The sequence below is a fragment of the Candoia aspera genome, chromosome 5 (genome assembly GCF_035149785.1).
Source record: "Candoia aspera isolate rCanAsp1 chromosome 5, rCanAsp1.hap2, whole genome shotgun sequence".
Classification (NCBI taxonomy): Eukaryota; Metazoa; Chordata; class Lepidosauria; order Squamata; family Boidae; genus Candoia; species Candoia aspera.
The window spans coordinates 80,273,637-80,299,354 of record NC_086157.1 but is presented as its reverse complement, the minus strand read 5'-3'; the positions used below and the strand labels follow the sequence as shown (position 1 = coordinate 80,299,354).

General features: G+C 39.6%; 1 protein-coding gene across 1 annotated transcript in view; it reads left to right on the top strand.

Moving 5' to 3' along the window:
* Positions 1–222: 222 nt before the first annotated feature.
* The window catches only part of LOC134499051 (nectin-3-like), a 53,286-nt gene continuing 27,790 nt past the window's right edge, over positions 223–25,718 (top strand). The window contains exons 1-2 of the mRNA XM_063305566.1: positions 223–596; positions 23,949–24,287. Of these exons, the coding sequence (XP_063161636.1) occupies positions 443–596; positions 23,949–24,287 (493 nt within the window). The 5' untranslated portion in view covers positions 223–442. The remainder of the gene's footprint in view (positions 597–23,948; positions 24,288–25,718) is intronic.

Sequence of the window (25,718 nt, the reverse complement as noted above, 5' to 3'; positions counted from 1 at the left end):
ATGAAGCAAAAAGCGAGAGAAAGAAAAGCAATGATTTCCCCCTTCCTCCCCCCCCGCTTTGGGTTGCTGCAAGTGAGTAGGGGGAGGAACGGGACGTACCAATAACATTTATGGGGGAAGAAGAAGACATTGTGACATCTCCAAGATGTCCAGCGTCCCAGGAGGTGCTACGTCATCCAGACTGGGGCCAGTTCCTTAGGAAAGGGCCTTCAGGAAGGAAGAAGCTTCGCGCTCCGTGGCTCAGCGCGTATGGGGGAAGTCTGCCTTTCCTCCCCCCTCCTCTGGCAGGCGGGGTGGTGTGTCCCGTTCCTTTGGAGGGAGGGGCGGCGCCTCCCCTCACAGTGACACACGGACCCGGCGCAGGGAAGAGGAGAAGGAGGCTGTAGTGGGAGCGCTTGGGAGTCGTAGCGGCGGCGGTTGGGAGCAGATCGTCGCCTCCAGCATGGCCGGGTCCATAGAGGCAGCTGCTCCGCCCGGCCGCGAGTTAGCCTCCTCTGCCCCGTCGCCCCGGCGTTGCTGCTGCTGCCGCCGCCGAGCCATGCCTGCCTTGCCCGGCTTGCTATCGTTGGGTTTGTTCCTCTCCCGCGTCTGCAGCGGTAAGTAGTGCAGAAACTTTTTTTTCCGGGTAGGGGGCGGCGGCGGCGGCGGTTCGCCGGCCCAAACCAGTTTCCTCCCGGAGTCTGTCCCAACGTGGAGCGCGAAGGGGCCGCTGCTGAGAGCGGAGTGGCGGGCGGGACTTTGGGGAAACTTTTCTCTGCCGCTCCGCAAGCGAAGTTTCGGCTGGAAAAGGGGGCGGCGGTGAGGAGAGTGTCCGGGCGGCGGTGAGGCGAGACGAAAGTGCCTCACTTCTTTCCTTAGAAGGGGCCAAAAGAACAGCGCGCCCGCCCGCTCGCCCTCCCCCATTTTTGAACGCGTTTCATTCCTGTGTTAATATTTCACCCACATGTAAATGCAGCGACGGAGAGGTGGGGGGCTGGGGCGGAGCGCCGCTGGGTGCTGCTGCTGGGCTGGACCGGCCGTGGCACTGGCGGCTGCGGGCGAAGAGATCGCGAGTCCAGATAAAAGGGGCGGCGGGGGGAGAAGACTGGTGGGAAGAAGGGGTCCGTGTGCGTGAGAAAGAGTTGCCTGCTCGGTATTTCTCTTCCCGCGACTCCCACCCTTGGCTACTAAACTTGGTTAACGAAGGTTGCAGCACTTTGGGGACTAACGAGGATCTGAGCTGTCGTGATAAACATTTGTGACTGTCGCGCCATGAGCGTTTTCATAGGCGTCTTTCTCTGGCGGCGATTTGGTAGGGGCTTGTGAGAATGTCGAAGCCTGCAATTCTCTCTCTCTGTTTTATAAACATGCGTTTGTGTGCGCGCGCCTGCCTCTGGCTTGCATTTCTATAAGAAGTGCGCCTCCGTGCGGGCGGGCGGGGGCGAAGTGTGCGTCCCGCTGCCTTGTTGTGGTTTGTTGTCGGCGCTGTTGCTGGGAGTTAGAGCTGTAGGGATTCCACTTGTCACTTGGAGCCGCCGCCGAGACCGTTACGTCCAGCATTCTGGGAGAGCTGTGATGGGCAGGGCTGGCTGGAAGCTGCATTTGCTGTCTCCTTGCTGTCTAGGCTGATGATGAGATAGCTCTGATGGGGGAGCGAGGACAGACGGATGTCATTATATAGCTGGACTCCGCCCTTTTAAATAATACATTCCATTCCGGATTCCCTTACCTTTCTCGGGTTTGGGCGGGGCACTGAAAAACCGCTAACTGATTAGGATTGGCAAATAACCAGCTTGATGTTTATTAGCAGGTGCTGAAGCGAACGCGGCTATGACATTCGAGTTCGTTCTTTCAGAGTCTGTTTAGTCTCTGTTTACTCCTTAGATTTTATCAGTGATACCAGTAGACAGGTGGAAAGGCAGGTATTGGTACTTGAGAGAACTCAAAAGTAAAGATAGTGAAGACCTAGCTGAACAATAAACATAAATACCATAATTCTACTTTGGAAAAATTAAAGGTGGATTTGTGTGAATTGATTGCAGAAAACAGCATCTTAAGATTAGTGACTTGTGTAGTACTAATACTGTCTTATCTGATCTTTTGCAAGCTTAATCTGAAGTAAATACTGCTGAGTTTGTGTCAGACAAGTATAAATGGGATTGCAAACCAATTTCCTAGTGCTCTGGAGCTGGAATATGAAGGAGAAATAATAGTTCCTAATTATCTGTGTTAGTCCTGCTCTGCCACAGAGTTGTGGTATGAAAAGGGAGATAACATATTCTATTGGTAAAATGTTTTGGGTAAGCCTAAGGATGTAGAAAACTACCTACCATAAGAATTAAATGGCTGCATGATTCTAGTTCAAAAGGTAAGAAAAGTGAGCATACTGCTTTCACATCTTGCCTTGATCTTGTAATAATAGTTGTGACTTGTGATCTGAAAAGCAGGCAGCTTTTGAATGGAAATAAACCTCCATATGATAGAAAGGTAGCCTGGCTTTGTGGAGTAACTGTTTGCTTATGATTCTTGAGTTTTTCAAGAGTTAGTTTTAATAGTTAAAATAATTATACTGAAGTTTGACAGAAGACGATTTAATAATTGAAAAGGCTTAAAACAGAAGAAGGATCAAGCTGAAATGCAACCTTAGAAAATTGTCTTTGTGCACAAATTTATAATGCAGTTATAAGTCATAAGAAAGCTTTTCTAGAATTTAATATAAGTTATTTCCCTGAGGTTGGGGAAAATTGTTATATCTAACACAACTTAAAGAAAAAGATACTTGATTCATTATGTCTATATATGCTGTGCTCAAACATTTTTTAATCCATTTCATGGCTTGTTATTTTGTGTAGACAGAGATCAATACCGGCTGAACTCACAGTGTGGTTTACAAAGTTAATGTCACCTCTACTCCGCTGGCATACCTTTAGAGGCAGCAACAGAATGAATTCAGTAGAATTTAAAATACATTTGGATAAAATTTTAAAATGTTAACAAATTATGAGTTATGTCTGACATCTACATTTCTGTTTAGAAAAAATGTGACTTGTAGGAAAGCAGAGATACCTTAACGTGTTTGTAATGAATAACTAATCCCACAGTTGCCATATATGTACTTAATATTTTGTATACTCTTCAGAACATACAATGTCTTTCAACATTCATTACAGTTTATTAAATTTTATTGTTAAGTGTTTCAAACCTGTTTGAAGGCTATCTAGTGAGAGGGTCTATTGCCATTCCTCCTGACATTTGCCTCAGTCTCTGGAAATGATTAATATTTTTAGCTTTTCCTTTCTTTATTCTAGCGAGATTGTCATAATTCAAGCAGTGAATTGGCAGCCAGTTCTGCTTTGCTTACAAAATTAGGCAGTGCATATTATAACTGGTGCTCTCAGCCATAGAGTAACCATTATGAACTCACATTCTCTTTTATCATTGAGCTTGGTTTGAAAAAGTATGAAGCAGACAGTATATGTCTCAGATCTATTCCTCATGTTTTTTTCTAGAAGAGTATCACTTGAGACTGGATCAAAACACTTGTTGAACTCCTAATAATGCTATGCAGACTGTATATCCTTATTCAACTAAAACAAAATTACCATGCATCAAGAGACTCAAATGGATTTTGAGGCAGATTTACTGCAGAATTCCTCACAATGAAATAGGATATAAAATGTTTGATTTGTCAAGGCAAATCAAGTTGGAATGTGAGAGCATTATGATAAGTTTCTTTATCACCTTTAGACTTGAATAAACCTAGTATAACTTAAGTTCTTCAGGATGTCATGGCATCCATAGGAGAGCAAAGCCCTTCCCTTTGCAGCTGAGTCATCTGAGCAGAGCTTGGGGGTCATACTTCACAGTTTATAGGATGCCTCATATTGTTGGCATTTAGAGGCTACCAGGGGTTGTGACACAGCTGATTATTAGGCTCCTAATATCTCCTGGATAATTCCACAAAGGGATAAAATTGGCCAAAAGGTAAGAATTTGCTGTGTTGGGATAGTTTTATTCACATGCACGCTTTAAAAATGTTTGATGTGCCAGTAGTGGGTTATACACTACTATTAATATAAGTCATTGTTCTTCCTCTGAAATAGTTAAGTTAAATTGCAGTTGACCTGTGCCAATTGAAATGCTTAACATAATTTGTGCATACATTTTATTATATTAGAGAAAATGTATTGCGTCTTTGATTTAGAGAAAACCAAGTGGATAGACTAGAATTATATGTTTTGTGCAAGCATGGTGATGCAAGTTATTTGCTGAATGTGCTAAGAGCTGCATAAAATGAAAATAAAGTATGCTTGAGATAAAGGAAAAAGCTATATTAAAGGCTTAACTCTGAGCTGGAGTAAATAATATGTGACGTTGCCTTAGTCGTTTAATATATGTATGGATACACATCAAAGAATGCTTGTTATGATATTAGAGATATGTTGGTTGAGGATCTATACGTATGAGGACTTTTTTCTGTAGATGAGGCCATGCTGGCTGAAAATCCAACCTGATGTACAGCAAATGTTAGAGAGTATGATGCAGAGAAGAATATGGATCTGAAAATGTACGAAGACTGAGATACTTGTGTTTTAGAAAGCAAATTGAGTAAATAATTGCAATTATACATACATTGTGAAACTCTAGGGCAAGTAAATGAATTTGCATACTTTGCTAGAATGTTTCCTAAATATGGGAAAGCAATTGGAGAACTTTTAAGATGTGAAATTCTGGCAGGAAGTTAGTGGTTAGTACATGGTCAGTTGCAAAGAATATTTGTTGAAAAAAGTTAAAAAGGCTATGTATAAAAACTTTTGCCCACTTTGCTGTATGGGAGTGAGAATTAGCTGTGTCAGGAGAAGCTGAGGTGTGAGGAATGGATTACTTAAATAACCAAATTTGTGAGATGCCCCCTCCCATTTAAAAAAAATAATGTGAGGGAGAGTTCACAATTATTACAATTTTAATTTAAGTCCGGCCTATCTATCTACAGAGTATTCAAGATGACTTTGAATGCCACAGTGAGTTCATAAAGGAAGATGCAGATAAACATCTAAAAATAAATATATGTACAATCACAAAGTTAGAAAGGACTATCTAACTGATTGTATCAAATCCTCTGTTCAGTGCAGAGATCCAAGCTAAAGTATTCCCAACAGATGATAATCCAGTTTCTACTTTAATGTGTCTAGGAAAGGGGGACTTAACTCTTCTATAATTAATTAGACCTGCACTTAGCATTAGTAAATCTTTCCTAGTATTCAATCAGTCTTACTTGCTGTAATTTAAGACCATTATTCTATATTGTGCTTGTGAAGATGACAAGGACAGATCTTTACCTGTGATATACTACTCCCTTTCAAGTACATTTATCCTTTTCTCAAGACCAAATAAGCCAATTTTCTCATTCTCTTGTAAGGCTTTACTTCCAGGCTCCTGATAATCTTCATTGTGTTCCTTTGCATCTTTTTTCATTTTCTTTGAATGTTTCTTTCATCTTGAAGGAAAAACAGTGAAATTCCTTGCCCAGGAACAAGTTCCCAGTATATGTGAGCAATACCACTAAAATTGCCATTGCTGAAATATGGTATCTGGGTCTGAAGATCAATATAGCGAGGTAATACAAATGAAGAATAAAAGGTCCAAGCTTCCAAATGTGAGTTTAGAATCAGAGGAAGGGTAGAAGTGGATTATGGGAAGCATGTGGGAAGAACCTTGGCATTGTGTTAAAGGTTAGGTGTAGATTGAATCTAAAACATTCCCTTTAAAAGAGGGCTGAACACATGGAGTCAACAATTATCCAAGTTAGAATTAAAAGAAACAATACCTTCTTTACAGGTATGAACAAAATATTCCTTTAGATTCTGAATTCGTTGATTAGACAAGCCCTTACTTTGGACAGATTGGAGCAGAAGAGGTTCTTAGTTAAGAGAGAGATTTAGAGAGGTCATAAGGAATACCTGCTGATCTATCAGGAGATGGTGGTGATGATCAACCCAATGATATCTGGGTCACTTTCAAAATACCAAGAAAATTGAACAGAATAAAGCAGTCTTAAACAGAGAATGGAATTAATACATTTGAAGTCACTTGAAAAACAAAGTAGGTTAAAAAAAACCCTCTAATATCCCTAATTCTAATTAATTGTGTGTGTGTGTATAAATAATATAACTCTGATGTGTAGGTCGTCTACCTTAAATATGATACTTGCTAATAATTTTGTACATTACTGTGGGGATCTTTCTGCTCCTTGTTGTGAGTCCTTTGTCTGTGTAGCTACTTGGAACAATAAACTATATTAGACAAATTGTCAGGCTGATTTATAAATATATGTGTGTGTGTGAGAGAGAGAGAGAGAGAGAATGTGTGTCACTATGGCTGATAAGGACTGTCATCAGAATTTATTAGACTTATATCCTGCCTTTTGTGTAGGAGCTCACAGTGGTGTACATAGTGCTCTATCCTACTATTTTGCTCCAGAACAGTTAACACTCTGGGACAGGGTGGGCTGAGAGAGAATGCCCCAATGTCACCAAATAAACTTTCTTGACTGAGCCAGATTGAATCTGGGTCTCTCCTCTCCTAGTCCAGCACCTTAACTACTATACCAAATTCACTTTCACCTTCGATTTAGCATGGTGGGGCAGTATTGAGAATCTTCAAGCCAGGTGTGCTCATTTTTTGATCCTGCCAAATTATATTAAATAGATAATTTAACCTTCAGGTATTGATGCACATAGAATGAGTTTTAATAGCTTCGTCCCACTGCAAAGAGTTGGCATAACCATCACTCATTAATTAACTATATATCCCCCCAAAGCTTCCCTGGCAGGTTTTGGCTAGTGTGAAAGCAGTGGATTAGCACTGCTAATTGTTAGTACAAGGAAGCTTCTCCAAGTTGTTTGTGTATATGTTGACTGATAACTAAATGGGGGGTGGACATTGAGATTACCATGTCATAAGCCCCTGCAACCTGGTCTCATTGGCTGTACTATTTACATTATCTTCAATCATTTGCTTTATCTCTCTTGATGAGATTATAGGTAATCCTCGGTTAACAACCACAGTTGGAACTGGCAACTCCGTCACTAAGTGATGGTCGTTAAGCAAGACATCACATTACCGTGGCTTGCAATTTTACTGCCAACTTCTCCATTGACTTTGCTTGTTGGAAGCTGGCAGTGAAGTGCACAAATGGCAATCCAGTGACCGTGGGATACTGTGATGGTCATAAATGCCTGCCAGTTGTGAAGTGCCTAAATCTTAATTACATGACTGCGGGGATGCTGTGATGGTCATAAGTGCGAAGACCAGTAGTAAAGTTAACTTTTCAGTGCTGTTGTAACTTCAATTGGTCACTAAACAGAGCAGTTGTTAAGTAAGGACTACCTGTACTAATCCATTTAAGATAGCTCCCTGAAAGCTGCAGACTACCTTTAGCATATTTAAACTGTGATCACTTACCTACTTCATTCAAATTAGCCCCTCTGAATTTTTGGATTAATTTTCATTAAATGAAATATTGGGATACCAATCAGGTATTGTCAATGAATACTTAGGGAATGAGAAAAATTTCTGGTAAAAAAGATAATTTATTAAACTTGTATGCCGCCCGACCTTCAGTGACTCTGGGCAGCTCACACAAGCAAAGAAATTACAATAAAAGATAAAGATAAAAGATGACAAGTGCGATGAAGCAAGGGGTCTTGCTTTCCCTCTCCAAAGGTGAAGAAGAAGAAAATATTTGAATTGCATGGGACAGTGTACAGTCATGTGGTCTTCATTTTTGAGAAAGTATACACTTCTGTTTACATATCTGTGTATCTCTGTACTCCTTTCTGGGTAAGGATTTGGAACTGAGCCCCCTGTTGAAAAAAGCTTCCATAGATTACTGTAATACTGTGCATCTGTAAACAAAAACTGAAGATGAAGGCTTTTGCAGTGGCATAGGCTAGAATGACTCATTTATAGATCTGTGTAGCGTATCACGTTCAAAAACTAAAAGATGCTTCAAACCTTTTGGGGGTTGGGCAGAGGGAAACTTTTCTGCAACTCCTTAAAGCAGATGCATATTTCTTCGGGTTAGGTGGTAGCTGCTGCATGTTCCCATAAAAGACATAACTGTTTTAAGGAGTTGCAGACAGGTGCTGCATTCGTGCCCCTGCATACATTTTTTTGCCTTAAATCTGAAGTGGTGGAAAGCCATATTAATTAGTGAAATGCTGGCTATAAAACTGAACACCTTTAAGAAAAAAAAAATCTGATTCATTAAGGTTAATACAAAATTAAACCCAAGAAAGTCATCTGGGAAACAGCAAAGCTATGACTTAGGCTTTGCTCACCTGTCTAATAGGTGACTTTAGGCAAACCAGTCCTATCTTGTCCTCATCTGGATTGTGGGAGTAATAAAAACTTAATTTTTCAATGATCTTGTAAATATTTCTGACAATTATACAATCATTTGTATACTGATTATAATATTAATACATTTGTTCTAATATTGTGTTTAAAATTCCTTTTTAAATTCCACACTTCAGAGATTCTTCGAACCAGATGTGATAATTCATCCCCTATTAGAGCCTTCTGTTTAAATCTCTTATGAAGCTGTTTTCAGAAATGTGTATTAAAAATCTTTTTAAAAATTGCCATTAAAACTCCATGTGAGCTGGGATGGAGCAGATAGTTCTGTTGGGCATGTTCTTGCTACTTAGCCACTTTTCTTCTTTTCATATTTTTGGTCTGTTTGCTATTTCCACCTTGTATCTGTAGTTGCAGCATTTTCCCCACCAGCCATTTTCTCCCCCCACCCCTTGCATATCCAGTTTTCTTGCCCTTTGAACAATAACAGAACAGTCACCTTCATTCATTTCCTATATGTTCTCATCCAACTGCCATCTGGAGATCGTTACTTCTATCAGACTGGTAGTGGCCCATTGGAAAGGTATGGGAAAAAGGAGTGTGAATGCAAAGAACTATATTTGGAAGAAAAAATGATATGGAAGAGAGACTGGGCATGGAGGTTAGTTCCTCTGTGAACGTGAAGGTAGGTCTCCATGGGCACATCTGTGATTTAAAATGCCATGTCCATTAGGCTTTAATGGAAGACTTTATTATGAATGTTGTAGTTCTGTTACCTGCAAGCTGATCTATGCCTTATCATAAACAGGTACGTAACTTAAAAATGTTCTGCAAGGATTGTTTTGGGTTTTTTTTTTTTTTGTTCTGTGGGAGAGTAGGCAATCATCAATGTACTGAATGGATGCAACTGCCTTGTTTGCTGTGATTGGAGTATATTACTCCACTCTTGTTTCATTTCTGCTGGCTGTCTTACTAATGTGTATATCACAATAAATCATTCTAAAATAAATATTAAATTCAGACTGAGCAGTATTGTAATGGTTGCCTATTCTGACATACTCAGCCTCACAAGTGGGTTCTTAATGAAAACTGATTTATTGAAAGAATAGTGTGCAAATACAAAGAAAGCTGAGAATGAGCAAAAGCGCGCCAAATACAAACTAAAAACCCTCGCTTCAAACCCGGTTCCGCCCTCGCTCCCGCTTAGCAACCACCCCCTCCCAGGTGTTAGCAACGGTTGACCACATCGGCCTGAGAAAGTAACCTTGGAGACATTCCATAACCCAAACATACATTCCACAGTTACAGTAAGGAGATTACAGCCTGGCACGGCTGGAAATCTCCACTCAGCAAACACGGATCAGGAAAGTGACATGCGAAACGTTATGATGTATTCAGAACATTGGAACGATGAACATGACAAGTATCAACTGAGAAAAATGGTGAGAAAAAGTGTCCTATTAAAATAGAAGGATTGTCTATGGTTTCTGAAATAGAGATGCTTTCAGCATATAACTATAATGGAGAAAAAAAAGTTTTGCCTCCTACAGGAGGGAATTTTATAACTGCTATAGTTATAAGAAAGTGTCAGCTCTTCGAGATAGGCTAGGTCCAAAAACACAGTAAAGTAATATAGGAATTCTATTTTATTGTTGTGGGTTTAATAATAGAATTTAACAAATTTTTGCTGATTCAAAGTGTCGTTATTTTTATTTTATTTTATGTATTTATTATTTGCATTCATTATATTATTTTGGATATCTTTCTTACACCTTCTCCTTTCTCAGGACTGAGTTTCTCTTATTTTGCCTTAATTGTTCCTACATATCTTCTTCAAAGTTATATCCATATTCCTCTATAGAAAGTGCTATATTAGCTGATTATATAGAAAAAGAAGGGTCGGTGAGAGGTGCCCTCACTGGTGTTCTGTGGTGAAAGGGATGATTGAGACTATTAAATTTGTTAATGGGAGAGCCATACTTTTTTTGTAATACTGATAATAATCAGGCTCTCTGGTTTGCAATCTTTTGTGTTGTAAGTTCCATCAACCACTTCTTCAAAGAATATGAGACCGACTGTGGGGGCGGGGGCTGAACCACATTTTCCAACAATAATACGTATACGTTTACAGGCATTTGTTATGATATTTATAATTCATGGTAAGTATGAACGATCGAGATTACTTTTGAATGTTACCTATTACATGCATATCAGTTTAAGAACACATTGACCTAATTCATACCAGTTTTCTGGTAGCTATATTTTAAATCAAATGTAATATTCAACTTAAAGAATTATATCATTCAGTCTAAATGTGCATGAATACAGTAAGAGATATATGTTCTGTTTTCTCTTGATAGCCCTCATTTCTGGCCTTGTGAAATATTATAACAGGTGTCCATGATTGCCATGAACTTTTTTTTTATGAGGGACAATAGGTTTCTTATGGAACTACTAAGCAATATTTAACCTTATACAGGAACTTTAGACAGCAGAATTTCCAACCATCAGTATCTGTATCTGGAAGCACATTTCAAGTGCTCACTTTTAGGGAATTAGTTTAAGCAGGATCTGAATATTGCTTTGCATTTGGATTTGGCTAGATGGAAATATTGTCAGATTGAAGTACTGTGCAGATGCCCCAGTGTCCCAAGAGTCGCCAGTCATCTTCCACTGACTGATGATCACCACAATGCTGATGTGAGGAAGGAACTAAATAAGCTATTTCTCTTGAAGAAGACTGATTTGCCTCTTCTTCCTTTGTTTAGGTAAAAATACCTAAAGAAGGCAGACTAGGAAGAGTCCAAGAGAAGGCATTGAGATGCTTCCTGCCACAAGAGGGCATTCCAGTCTAGGAAATAGAAGGAGAGAATGCTTTGAGATGATTAAAGATGCTGAGTGGCATATTATTATTATTATTGTTATTATTATTATTATTAAAGCTATTCATACTGTATTTATGCTTAATATTAAATTTATGATATTTTAATGCTTTTACCTTTGTTGTAAACCGCCCAGAGTCCCCCTTTGGGGGGGAGATGCGTGGTGGCTAAATTTAATAAATAAATTAAATAATACTTAATAAGCAAGTACTTTATCTTTGTTATGAAGAGGAAAATTTAAAGGGATTGCAGTCTCATGTTTAAGAGGTTTAGGCTTGAAAACAGTGGCTGCATAATTTTATATTTCCCTTGTGCAGCTCTAGTGGCTTCCAATCATGAATTCAGAACTCCCTAGAATTCTTCCCTAGAAAATAAAGATGGAAATAAGCCATCATAATGATAAGACCGATCCTAATCGGTCCACAATTACTATAATACTGCTCTTTACATCCACCCTAACAAGGTGTGGAACATCATCCTCCCAGAACTTAGATTGGCCTTTAGGAAGGCCCTGAAGATATGGCTCTGCCACAGTGCTTGGGGGTCCACCAATGATGTGGAGCTTTTACTTTGGCTGTGTTGACTCTAGAATGAACTTTGGCCATTGACTATGGTTATTTTTGTTTTAAACTGGCTATCAATATTTTATATGTTTGTGTATTGGCTTTTAACTTGGTTTTACTGGATTGTTGGTTTAATTCATGAGCTGCCCAGAGTCACTTAGATGAGATGGGTGGCCATACAAACTGAATAAATGATTTTAAAAAGTGATCTGCAAAGATACTTTATTAATGTATATTAAGATTATTAAGAAGCTCATGCCTGTTACTTGTGGAAGTAGTTCCTGAATATTAGTTGTACTAAGCATGAGACAGAATATTGGAAAACTGTTTATTGTTCCTCCACATGCCAAATCATCTAATTGTGTCTCAGTCTGTTACCTGAGCAATGACAAAAAGTTAATTTTTTATTCTGCTCAGTGAATGCTTATCTGTTTGAGTTTAATAAAATATTTCTTGGCTGTGATAGCTTCAGAATTATAGTGAAAAAATAAAAATAATAATACTTATGGTGATCAAGATTCAGGTACTTCACAACCAGTGGGCGTTTATGACCATCGCAGCATCCTGCAGTCACATGATTGCCATTTGCGCGCTTCATTGCTGGCTTCCGACAAGCATAGCCAATGGAGAAGCTGGCAATAAAATCACAAGTCGTGGTCACATGATGTCTCACTTAATGACCCACGGTGACCCACTTAACCAAATGGGAAGTGATGTAAGTCTGTTGTGGTCACATGGTGTTTCACTTAATGACCATGTTGCTTAGCGATGGAGTTGCTGGTCCCAATTGTAGTCAGTTGCTATGGTGCAAAACCAGAGAGATACTCTAGGTTACTTGAAAACCGTTTCTATTGCTTCACTTCTGAGCTCAGTTCTGTGATGGTCTGTGCAGAGACATGTTTAAAAAAAACATACCCAACTGTAGTTTCCTTTGTTTGCTATGGTATATGGTTGTAAGTGTGAGGACCGGTGGTTAAGTTACTTTTTCTGTGCCATTGTAACTTTAAACAATCGCTAAACAGACTGGGCAGCCAGGACTCCCTGTACTGTCTTCTCTTCCACATTGCCTATAAACATTTAAAGAGGTTGAAAAGCAGAGACATAAGGGCAATATCATCTTAACTAGTTCCTATACTGCTTAATTAAAGCAGTTAACTGTCTCTCGATCTCTAGGCCTTTTGGTGACTACCAACATGTGTGGCTTTCAGACCTGTAGTCCAGAATGGTTCTCAGTGTTTGTGCTAACTGATTTCCTCTCCATTGCTTTTCCTCTTCCCCACTAGCTTCATCTAATGAGAGATGGAACATGAACCTACAGTTTTATTTTCTTACGCTCTCCAAACCTCTGTGGCTTGGAGAAGCTTTAAAAAGAAAAACAAGTCAGTTCAAACACTCAGAACAATAAGACCAAAGTATAGACTATGGAAAGTTTTGTTCCATGCTGAGAATTCCTGAAATGACTATTTCTAGTTCAAGACATGTTGGGTTTTGAAACTTGCTGACCCCCATTAGTCCAATTTAAAAGATTACAATTTTTTTCTTACTTGCTCAGCCCTTCTGAACAAGTGGGGCATTTCTAATTTGATATGTATAAGAATAAATGGAATGCTGTTCACTTCATTGCACTTCTAGTCCTTTGAGGTTTAGATAAGTTGGCAGGAAGACAAGCAGACATCCACCAAGCTCCAAAAAAATGAGCAAGAGAGACCACAAAAAAAAGGGACTGAATTCTTTCATTTACATTGAAAATAGCAATGCCCCCTGGAGGCACATCAAAATTGAAATGATCCTTTATAAAAAGTGCCCCTGCTATATACTGCCTTTTTTTTTGCTCATTCTGTAAGAAAATATTTAATCATTTTATTCAGTTTTTTAATCAACTTTCACCTCAGTTCCAGCACTAACCTGTTGGAATCTGTGTCCAAAGTATGTATGTGATTTCTATAATTTTGTCTCTGAGTATGCATGTGTAACACCTGGAGCTTCCAGAAACTAAAAGGCATGATTTCTTGACAGTCTTCTTTGGGAAGCTGTAAGAATCAGTCAGTTTGCTCTATTAATATCTCCTTCCAAGTTTATTGGAAAAGTGAGGCAGGCTTATGCAGGGCAGCAGCAGTCAACTTTAATTTGGGGCATCTGGGCTTGCCTGGATGTCAGTTCCTTGAAATGCTAGGGAGGGAAACCTCAGCCATTGTTGTTTAGGGAGTGAGTTCTCTTTCCCCTATGTGATTTAACATCTGTATCAAACTGTTCAGGAAATGATTTGTGGGTTCATGTCACTAATATGCCAGTGACATCAACTCATTTCCATTTCACTCAGTGGACATTATCATAATCCTAAACTGTTGCCTAGTTACAGTAAAGGATTAGATGTCGGCTACCAAAATAAAAACTGTAAAGGGTGTAGGGAATGGCTTAGAAGACAGGAGGAAGAGCTGCTACCAAGGCAACAGGCAAGGCGTGTTTGAGCCTATTCCAAGAAACCAGTTTAAGTAAATATTTTAGACAAGCCTTTCCGTAGTTCTCACTAAGATAAAGTAAGGGAGCGGGTAAGCACATTCAGATTTGCAGGATTTTGTTACCATAGCTGTTACAATTAAAGTAGTCCTGACCTATATGACATTGGTTTCTTAGTCTGGTCTACCTTACAGGGCTGACAAAAACCAGATACACAGTAGATGTGGTAGAAGTGCTTATAATCAACAGAGCTACTTCTGGAATTGAAGTGTAAATGTATGCTGGTTGAGCTACCACTCTTCTGTGCATGATAATCATTCAGGTTCTTCTGATCAGAGTGTCAGTCTTAAATGTCCAGGTCTCAGCTATGGCCCGAAGTCCCTTTGCTCTCTGAAGCTAATTTTGCTAATGCGTTCATTCCAGTAGAGATCACAAGATGGCACATACTGTACATTGTTGGAATTAGTGTGCTCTTTATAGGGATGTTTCTGAACAGCATTTGAAAACTACATTTCATTAAGGTTGCCTAGTTGAAGTGGTTCAGGATTTCTTGCCAACATGATGACTGTGTACCAGTAACAAATGTTATCTGGTTCTACACCTGCAGTAGATTTAGTATTCTGTACTTCTGGACCTGAAATGAGGGAACTAGTGGACAAATCACTCTCTGGTTAGCGTAAACTGGTGGCTGCTATAAATCTGCAAGCTTGGAGGACCGGTTAAAATTATCTAACCCAACTCAGTATTTCTTAAAGTATGGTCCTAGGGTTGCTAAGCGAGGACTGCCTGTACTTTATTAATTCTGCTTCATGGCAGGGAATATGTGAAGGCATGGGTGAACTTCCAATGTACATAAACTCAATCACTCCTGATCTAATAAGCCATTAGAGATATCTTCTCAAGCCACATCTCAACCCCTAACTGGATCTGTTTTTTAGGTATATATCTGATCTCAATTTATTATAGTCAGCTATTTTTGTGCTTGATTAGAGCAACTTTAAATCAGTTTTTGATCAATGACTTGCAACCTGTTTATGCAGCATCATAATTAGATATACTTACAGACATTGGAAAATCTAACAACATAATTGCCCTTTTTATGGCAGAATATCTACCTAAGTTAAGAGACAAATTGAATTCAGTCTGCTTTACTAGGCATTAAGCAGGTAAATTACACTGATAATAAATTATGTTACTGTCAAGGAACAAACAAAACTTTGTAAAGAAAGAGTTTTATCTTTCAAGATTACAAGCAGATTACCAAGATAAAAGTTCCAGTTAAGGGGGACAGTCCTAACTAGAATCCTGACAAAATGAGTTGTAGATGCAGGAGCAAGAGGCAAGCAAGCTATGGTGCAATGAGTGAGTCGGCAGGTGTATCTGGAGTATGATAATGATGGAATGTCCTCTGGACTTTTGCTGGAAACACTATTCCAATTTCACTTTTCACTTTTTGGCTTTTACAACTAATTTTTTACTTTTCCTGCATTTTCCCTTCTTTTGTTCCAGAATGGTCATACGGCAGCGCTCACTTATGGTCAGCTTATATGTCCACCTCAGGCAACCAAGGCATTTTCCAGGAACATAGCAAATTTTATCCTCCTGACCTGTGGTCTTCATCACCTGTTTCCTGACTTTCTTTTGCAGCTTTGTAGACCTTCATCCACCTGTGATTGCCCCATTTTTCATTAGTTAGCAGAGAGGAACAAATCACACCCTATTGTATCCTTTAGCTTTGCAGTTTTAAAAAGTTATAGTTTTAGCTACAAAAATGCTTTTAAGTGCTAATGTTAAAGTAGATAGCACAACAAACTGATGCAAATTCTAAAGTTTTCTAACAAGCAGGGAAGATGATGTCTCTACCTCTACCGTATGGAAAAGGGTGGCAATTTTTTTCTGTTCTGTGTGGCACTTCCTCCATCAAGGGGCGGGGGAGTTGTCCTGTTCGTATGGATTATTTTCAATTTGGAGATCTCAACTATTGGGTTTCCTCTAAACGGATACTTGAGTGAGAAGGCTCATAGCCAGCAATTCAAGATCATAATTCTGATCAATATTTTTGCTGCAGATAATAGAAAAGCCCTTCATTACAAAGGAAACCAGGAAACTGTAGGAGAATGAATGAACGAATGAATGGATATCACGCACACATACCATCGCTTGCTTGTTCAACCCATGCTCCTCCTGGCTGAGTAAATCAGCCAGAGTTGGATTGATCCCAGTGTTAAAATAAGCAATGCATTTTTGGTGGGGTGTTTTCCAATCTGTGTAAATGTGGTAGTTAAAGGTCTTTATTGAAAAAGCCCTTTAGAAATCTTATATTTCTAGTCAAGGGCAATTTCAGATATTCAATTCCTGTGTAAGATAATCAAGAAGTTGGTAGTTTGAGTTAAAAACATAAAATAAGACAGACTGGACTAAATCAACCATAACAGTTACAAGAAGCCATGACAGGGGCCCCACAAAACATATTAGCCCTAGGCTTGTGACCACAGCTAGCTCTCAAGGGCTTTCTGAGACGCCAGGGGAGAGGGTGCTGTCTGTATCTCTGGGGAGATGCTGTTCCAGAGCATGGGGGCTGCAGCAGAGAAGGCACACTTCCTCAATCCCAGAAGGTGGGTGGGAATATTATCCTTCCCAGAAGGAAGGTGATAATATTAATAGAGGGGACCTGGAATGTACCCATTCTGCTAGACTGTACCCAACAGGCAGAAACAATTGGAGATAAGCAATACAGATAGTCCTCGCTGACCACTCGTTCAGCGACCATTCAAAGTTGTGACAGCACTGAAAAATGAGGCTTATGGCTGAATCCTCCAAGTTGCAGCCGTCACAGCATCCACACAGTCACATGATCGCAATTCGGACACTTGGCATCCAGCTTGCATTTATGATGGTTGCAGCATCCTGTGGTCTTGTGATTACCATTTGTGACCTTCACAGCCAGCTTCCAATAAGCAAAGTCAGTGGGGAAGCCACAGGAAGTCACAAGTCACGGTCGCGTGACATCAGGCTTAACAACCTGCAGTTAACCACAGCCAGAACTGACAGAACTGATGTCATAAGTCAGCATGGTCATGTGACATTGTGCCTAACAATTGTGCCGCTTAGCAATGGAGTTGCCGGTCCTTGTTACAGTCGGTAAGTGAGGACTATTTGTATTTGGGTTAAACCAATTATATGAACTCATTTAATTTAAAGTTTCATCTAAGGATGTACTACGACTGCTTTGCTCACCTGGATGGATGACCTATGGCAGAAACTAGACTGACACAGTGCAGCCCTGTTGGTTCTTTTGGACATTGCAGTAGCTTTCAGCACCATAAATCATGGTATCCTTCTGGACTATCGGGTAGGTTGGATTTTAGGAAAGCTGTCATGATGATGCTGGGGCTGTTTTATAGATGACTGTACCTTTTTCTGTTCAACATCTACATGAAAGTACTAGTAGAAGGCATTTTGAATTTTAGTGTTATCAATAGTAAAGGTAAAGGTTTCCCTTGACATTAAGTCCAGTCGTGTCTGACTCTAGGGAGCGGTGCTCATCTCCATTTCAAAGCCAAAGAGCCAGCGTTTGTCTGTAGACACTTCTGTGGTCATGTGGCCGGCATGACTAAATAGAACGCTGTTACCTGCCCGCTGAAGCAGTTCCTATTAATCTACTCACATTTGCATGTTTTCGAATGCCAGGTTGGCAGGAGCTGGGACTAGCAACGGGAGCTCACCCCATCACATGGATTCGAACCGCCGACCTTCTGATCAGCAAGCTCAGCGGCTCAGCGGTTTAACCCGCAGCGCCACTGCGTCCCTTGATAATATACAGCTCTACCTGGTTTGCCTGGTGCTACTCTCACAGAAAGAAAACTCTGAACCTTATTTGATTTGTTTATTCAATTTTTGTGGCTGCCCATCTCAAGCATGTGACCTTCCTGAGCTAGTCAGGCTTGATGAAAATTATCCATAATTTGAATATAACTAGTTTTCAAAACCTTTGAAAAGTACCCAGAAATTGGCAAATGTTGGAAAATGCAGCAACCTGGTTGGTCACACAATACTTGTTCTAAAAGATCAGCTCTAGGTGCCAGTTGCCTACTAGGCACAATTTAAGGAACTATTGTTTTAAAGTTCTAAATGGTTTAGGATCTGATAGCCTCTCACACTATGAATCTCCCTGTTTACCTACACCAGCCCTACTGTTAAGAAATATCCTGGTTAGTTAGAGAGTTCTTCTAAGATATGCCTACTGCTAGAATATCAGCTACCAGATAAAATGGAAGACTGTTTCTTCTTTGGGATTCCCAGGCTGTGGAATGCAACCCCAAAGGCCTGTGCTTGGCCCCCACGCTCCCAGTTTTGAAGAAGATGGCAAGTTTTTAATTATCTTTTTGATGGTACTGATTTTTTAAAAAAATTAAAAATATATTTATATTATTTTTATAATAGATTTATTTCACAGTTCTATATTTTATGATACATGTTGTTGTGAGCCACTTTAAGTACTTTATTTAATTTTATTTTTATCCCGCCTTTATTATTTTTATAAATAACTTAGTGGGGAACATACCTAATACTCCTTCCTCCTCCTGTTTTCCCCACAACAACAACCCTGTTAGGTGAGTTGGGCTGAGAGAGAGTGACTGGCCCAAGGTCACCTAGCCGGCTATATAAACAGATGGACAGTGTATCTTGTAAATATTTTTAAATTTTATTGTATTTATTTATAACAGCTTCCTCATATGATAACTTTTGATGGTGATGCAGAGATCTGTATAAGGAACAGGTTTGGAACTATTAATAAAAACAAAGAATCTTAAAAACAGAAAGCAAGATGGTATCAGGAATAGACTCAGTGAAAGGCCCTCTGAAAGAACTCGGTTTTTAAAAGCTTCCTGAAAACCAGCAAGGAGGGGGCCAGCCTGATCTCCAGTGAGAGGCTCTTCCACAGTTCTGGCACTGTCACAGAAAAGCAGCTCTGTCTAGTTTCAGCCTCTCAAACCTCTTGGAAATGTGGGATTACAAGAAGTTTCTCTCTACATGTTCTAACTGATCAGGTTGGAAGACAGTCCTAGTTATCTAGGTGCCAAGCCGTAAAGGGCATTATAGGTCAGTACAGTACTTTCACTTGTACCTGGAAACTAACTGTAATCAGTGCGGGGCCTGCAAAATCAATATTATATGCTCCCAGCAGTGAGCACCAGTAAGCATTTGAGCCGATGCATTCTGAATCAGTTAGAATTTCTGAGTAGTCTTTAAGGGCAGCTCCATGTAAAGCACATTGCAGTAATCAAGATGGATGGTGATGAGGGTGTGAGTTATACAGATAGTCCTCGACTTACGACTGTTCATTTAACAATGGTGGAAAGTTACAATAGCCTCAGAAGTGGTGCTTTATGGCCTGTAAATCACTTCCAAGCATCGCGAAATGTTGCACTATCCCCCCCACAGACACATGATTGCATTTTGGGTACTTGCAGCATTACATAATCATGTCTTGCAACATTTTTTGCAGTTTTCCAGCAAAAAACTGGAAAACTGTAAAGAATTGAGGAAGCTGGATTTGCTTAATGGCTGTGGTAATTTGCTTAATGACCGCCGTAAAAATGGTTGTAAATTCAGGTCCAGTGGCTTACAACTGTAATGACTTAAGGAGATTCAGTCCCAGTTATGATAGTGTGAGGTTTGAGCCCACTTCTGACTCTGAAAACGAAACTTATATGGAGTCAGAAGGGGAAAACGAAACTTACCAGGGGGGGACTTAGAGAATCAAAACCCGGAAGTGACTCACCAGAGTGGGAGAAATTGCAGACATTGATTGAACAAACTCCGGAGGGAGATGTGAAGCCTCCAATCAGTGCTTGAGAGAGGAGAGCAGGGAAGCGCACGAAAGAGAAAGAAGCCGGATTGGCTGCTAAAGGAAAATAGCGAGAAAAGGAGCAATTAAAAGGACAGGTGCACCAAGAGCAAGCTACGGGAGACAACCGATCCTTCAAGTTCACAGCACTTGCGGAAGAGTCCTTACCAGCGTCAGAAGCCTTGCCTGTAGCCAGCGTGGAACCAGAGCCAACATTTTCTGCCTTCGTGGAACCGCTTCCTGCACAAGCCATTCCAGTTGATCCTCTCCTTGCCTTCCCTGCTAAGCATCATCTCGCATCTAGCTCTAAGCCTCGTCGCATCACTCCAGCATGATCCAGGTGTGCTTCCAGTTCTCAGCCCTACCTAGACTCTCCAGTCCAGTCTTGCTTCCAGTTCTCAGTCATGCCTAGACTTCCCAGTCCGGTCCAGCCTTGTTTCCAGATCTCAGCCTTGCTTAGACTCTCCAGTCCAGCCCAGCCTTGCCTCCAGATCCAAGCCTTGCCTAGAGGTTCCAGTCCAGCATAGCCTAGCCTCCACATTCCAGCCTGGTCCTGCCTGCATGCCAGTCCACAGAACCTTGCCTCCAGCTTCTTCCTTGCCACGCAGTCTAGCTCACTGAGTCTGACAGCCTTGATCAGAGGATTACCTGAATTCCGCCTTGCTGTTCTGCCACAGTCTGATCCTGCAGCCTTGCCTGTTCATCTGTTATTGCCTGGGTGGACTTTATTGAATTGCATTGCTTTATTTATTTATTCACCAGGACTTTTACTTTTGTAAATAGTTGTTGTAAATAAAGAGTTTGAAAATAATTCTGTCTGGCTGCCTCATAGTCTGAACTATGCTGTACTAGTTGAGGACTACCTGTATTGTAGTCAAGTCCTCTTGCCCCAGGTACAGCTGCACACCAGCTGTAGGTGGGCATAGGTCCCTCTAGCTATACTTCAACCTGCTGATCTTGCATGAATCCAGAAGGTTCCCCAAATTGCAGACCTGCTCCTTCATGGGGAATGCCTGTCTGTCAAGGAGCAGCTCTGGCAGTTGCAGAGAACCCCAATGCAAAAATAACTCCATCTTACTAAGTTGAATTTCATCCTGTTCTCTCCTATCCAAACCCTGACAAGATCTAGGCCAGGGTTTCTCAACCAGGGTTCCGTGGAACTCTAGGGTTCCACAAGAGGCCACTAGGGGTTCCCTGGGAGATCACGATTTATTTAAAAAATTATTTCAAATTCAGGCAACTTGACATTAATGTGGTAGGCCTGACAATTAAACAGCTAAGTTTCATTCTTTATTTTTAGTTGAAGAACACTGTTAATGCATATATACAGGCCTACACATGAAACAAATACAGGTATTCCTCACTTAACAGTCACAACTGGGAATTGAATTTTGGTTGCTAAGTGAAGCAGTCATTAAGTGAATCTGACCCAATTTTACAACCTTTTTGTGGCAGCCGTTAAACAAATTACCATGGTCATTAAGTGAACCACGTAGTCATTAAATGAATCACGCAGTTCCCTGTTGATTTTGCTTGCCAGAAGCAGGCCAGGGAGGTCAAAATTGGTGATCACATGACTACAGGATGCTGCAACGGTCATAAATATGAATCGGTCACCAAGCACCAAAACTGTGATCGCATGATGGGGGGGATGCTGTAATGGCCGTAAGTGTGAGGACAAGTCACAAGTGGTTTTTTTAGCACTGTAGTAAGTCTGAATTGTCACTAAACAAATGGTTGTTAAGCAAGGACTACCTGTATAATAATTTTGTAACTTCTGGCCTATATTTGAGCCTGAATGTGCAGTGGTTCCCCAAGGCCTGAAAAATATTTCAAGGGTTAGGGTCAAAAGGTCAAAAAGTTGAGAAAAGCTGAGCTAGGCATTGGAAAAGACATCAAAACCATCTCCATTACAGCCTTGAGTAACAATTTACAATGTATTATTTATAAGGTGATAGCTGGGTAGCTCCAATGTATAGTGATAATGGAAGAAAGGAGGAATGAGTTTTGAAAATATTTGGAACATTCATATCCCCTGATTGAATGTGATCCAGGGCAAATAATGATTCTGTTAGGTGACATGAATGGGTTGATGGAACCAAGGTGAGAGTGTACAGAAAAATGTATTGGACCATTTGGTGACCCAAGAATAAATGAGAATGGTGATTGTCAAGAATTTGCTTAGAAAAAGTTTTGCTCACCTCAAATACATGGTTTAAAGATAAGTCTGTGTATACACATAGAAGAGGAACAACTTAAAAGCACAATTAGTGTTATTTATGGTTGTTGTGAAAGGCAGGCTTCAAACCTAACATTCAGAGCCTCTCATGCCAATAAGCTCAGGCATACCCAGTAAACGTGTTCGCTCAGTCATGGACTTCTGCATATAAGCAAGAATCACATTCATCTCAAATCTTTCCTACTTAGTTAGGAAGAGGTTTCATTGTTCGGAATACTGAAAGCAGAACTCCAGGAACATGGAGCAAGAAGTTTCTGTGCCAGAACTAGGGCATACCATCTCCCTGACAGCTTTGATAGATGCTAAATATACCATGGAATAAGTAGCTACTCTAATTGGATGTGAACTAAGTCTTTATTGTGTCTTTGAGGATCTTGAGAAGATTTCAGCAAAGAGATAAGAAACAGTAATACTACAATCCAAATTAAAAACTATAAGATTAAAATTTATTTATTTATACTTGCATGAATTAATTCCACATGTAGAATAAAATCATGTTAGTCCACTTCTAAAGTAGTAGGGCTTCATTAAAGTTTCATGTAGTCTGATATAATATAGAGAAAAGTTATATTAAACAGTAACACAGGTGAGTGAATATTAGCCTTTGTCTAATTTACTTAATAGCTCAGGTCTTCAGTTACTTAGAGTGAGAGGGAAAGTATAACAGGACAAATTGTAATTTTGTATTATTTATCTTTCCTTAGCTTACCTGTGTCTTAATTAAATAGCCCTGTGTTTTAAAAAGGTAAAGCGTTTTAAGTGCCAGCAATGCAAATTCAGCCAGTGAGCGTATTGTTTTGGAGTCTTTATTTAATAGAAGTATGACATGCAAAGTTACCTTGAGTAGGGGTTCTAAGAAAGAGCTCCTAAAGTCTCAGTAGTAACTTTAATAGAACAGGGTGTGGGTCAAAGATTCAGTGGCCTCTGATCCACATGAGCGAAGTCTGCCTGCATAGTGAATCTCCAGTATCTGCCTTCAAAAAGTATTGATGGAAAAATGTTAAATCGGAGCAAATAAAAAGGCATTCAGTATTTAGCAATCAAGAGCTGGTCTAGCTATCTTGCTGGTTTGGCCAAGTTAATGTGGTTTCCTAATAGTGATCTGGGAGGTAGCTTGATACTCTGTTTGGGCTTCCACATCAAGGATCCTTTTTAATTTCTTTTTTGTGTAGTAGAAACTTGATATTCTCTTCTTCCTATTTCTCTGTGCAAATAGTATATTCTGTGTAACTTCTGACTAAGTTGATTAATTTTTTTTGGAATTTTAATAGACACACACACACACATAACCCTGGCTGTTCTCCTAGGATCTGGGCTAGGATCGGTGCTGATTCCCTTAAAATTTTCTCTTTTTTTTTCTGGATGTGCATAGGTTTTTTTTTTTAAAAAAAACTGTTTTAATTGCCTTTTAACATCTTAAATTGCTCAGAGACTTATGGCATTGAGTGGCCTCTAAATCTCATAAAGGGAAGGAATGAAAAGATTTAATAAATCTAGTATCTAAGCAAAATAGCACACAAGAGTAAAACAGGATAACCTAAAACAAATTATCCTACAAAATTACTTGTGAAGCATATAGCTCAACGAATATTTTATCCTATTTTTCCTCTCTTTTTTAGGTGCCTTAGCTGGACCAACAGTTGATCCGCATGTGAGAGCAGTTTGGGGAAAGAATGTTACACTGAAGTGCATAATTGATATCAATGAAACATTAACACAGATTACATGGGAAAAGATACATGGGAAAAGTGCTCAGACTATTGCTGTTCATCATCCTGAGTATGGATTTTCTGTTCAAGGAGAATATCAAGGAAGAGTATTATTGAATAACACCTCGCTAACTGATGCATCTATCATCTTAATTAATGTTACCTTTTCTGATTCTGGAGAATATGTATGCAAAGCAGTTACATTCCCGCTAGGAAATTCCCAATCATCAACAACTGTAGCTGTATTGGGTAAGTCTATTTTATATTTATTTTGTAAATGTTTCATTCGAAATATTGGAAAGTCACAATTAAAACTGATAACCTTACCATGAACAATATCCAAAACTTACTATATATGTAGATTTAATTTCCTTTTAATAATGAAGGAAACAGAGATCCAGTGGAGATATCCTGCTGAAAGAAAGGTGTGGAACAATTACTTCAAATCATTTCTCTTTCCCTTGTTGCCCTTAATCAAATCCCCTATTCATTTGCAGATTATCCATGACCATCCAGAGTGGATATTCAGGGGCATAAATAACTATAAAAAGGGGCAAGGAGATTTGGAAACAATTACTTTGGCTTTTACCAGCAGGAATATTCAGTTCATCACACAGTTTGGATCTTTTAGTGAATGAGGAGTCCTGAGAATGATTAACACATACCATATCTGAAGAAGGAAGCTTCTGATTTATTTTTTCATTTAAGAGAATTGCCTACAGATACAATTTTTTTTGGAAATGTGAAAGCAGTGAAAAAAATGGAGCAAGGTGTCCCTGTTTGGGAGAATGTGGCTATAATTTTTCAGCCCTCTTTGGGGTTTTTTGAAGGGGAAGAAATGAAATATACGTAGTAATTTTTCAACCCACCTTTCAAATATCACAATACTTTTTCCTTTACAAAATATACCATATGTGAATTGATTTGCTCATGAAGGTACGCTTTTCTGTAATAAATGAGTGTTTTTGCTATGTCTGCCTTTGTGCTAATGCTGTGGAGCTTAGTGAGGACAGGACCAGATCACCAACTCTTAGATCAAGTCAATAAGAGAAAATAAGGCTCTAGGTGGAAAAAAAATCCTAAATTATTCTCTTGTGAAATACCACTGCCTTTTGGATGAAGAAATGTACAGGTAGTCCTCATTAAGTAACTGCCTCATATAGTGACCATTTGCAATTATGATAGTGATGAAAAAGTAACTTTGTGACCAATCCTTGCATTTATGTCCTTCACAGGTCTGTAAAGCAAAGCAAAGCTGAAGTAAGATCGTAAGCACAGTCATGGTTTCACTTAGTGACCACTTTGCTTAACGACTGAGTTGCTGACCCCAATTGTGGTCACTGAATGAGGACCACCTGTATCCTCATCATTTTATCTGAGAATTGTAAATTATGATATCAAACACCCCCCAAAAAAATACAAATAGGAAAAAGACTTCAGGTTTCCAGTATTTTTTAATAATCACATCACGATACTGTCTACCAAAATTGTCTGCCTCAAATACTTTGAAAGCGAGTTTGAAATAGATCTAGATAATGTTCATTGAAGTTTCCCTAAAGCTGAGACATAATACTTAAGTATCTAGGTGAAAAATCAAATATTTGAAAGTGGCTAGAAATTACTTATGTGGTAATCAAAGTTTTAGTTAAGGTTGGGTAGAAGTATACATTTTGAAAAAAA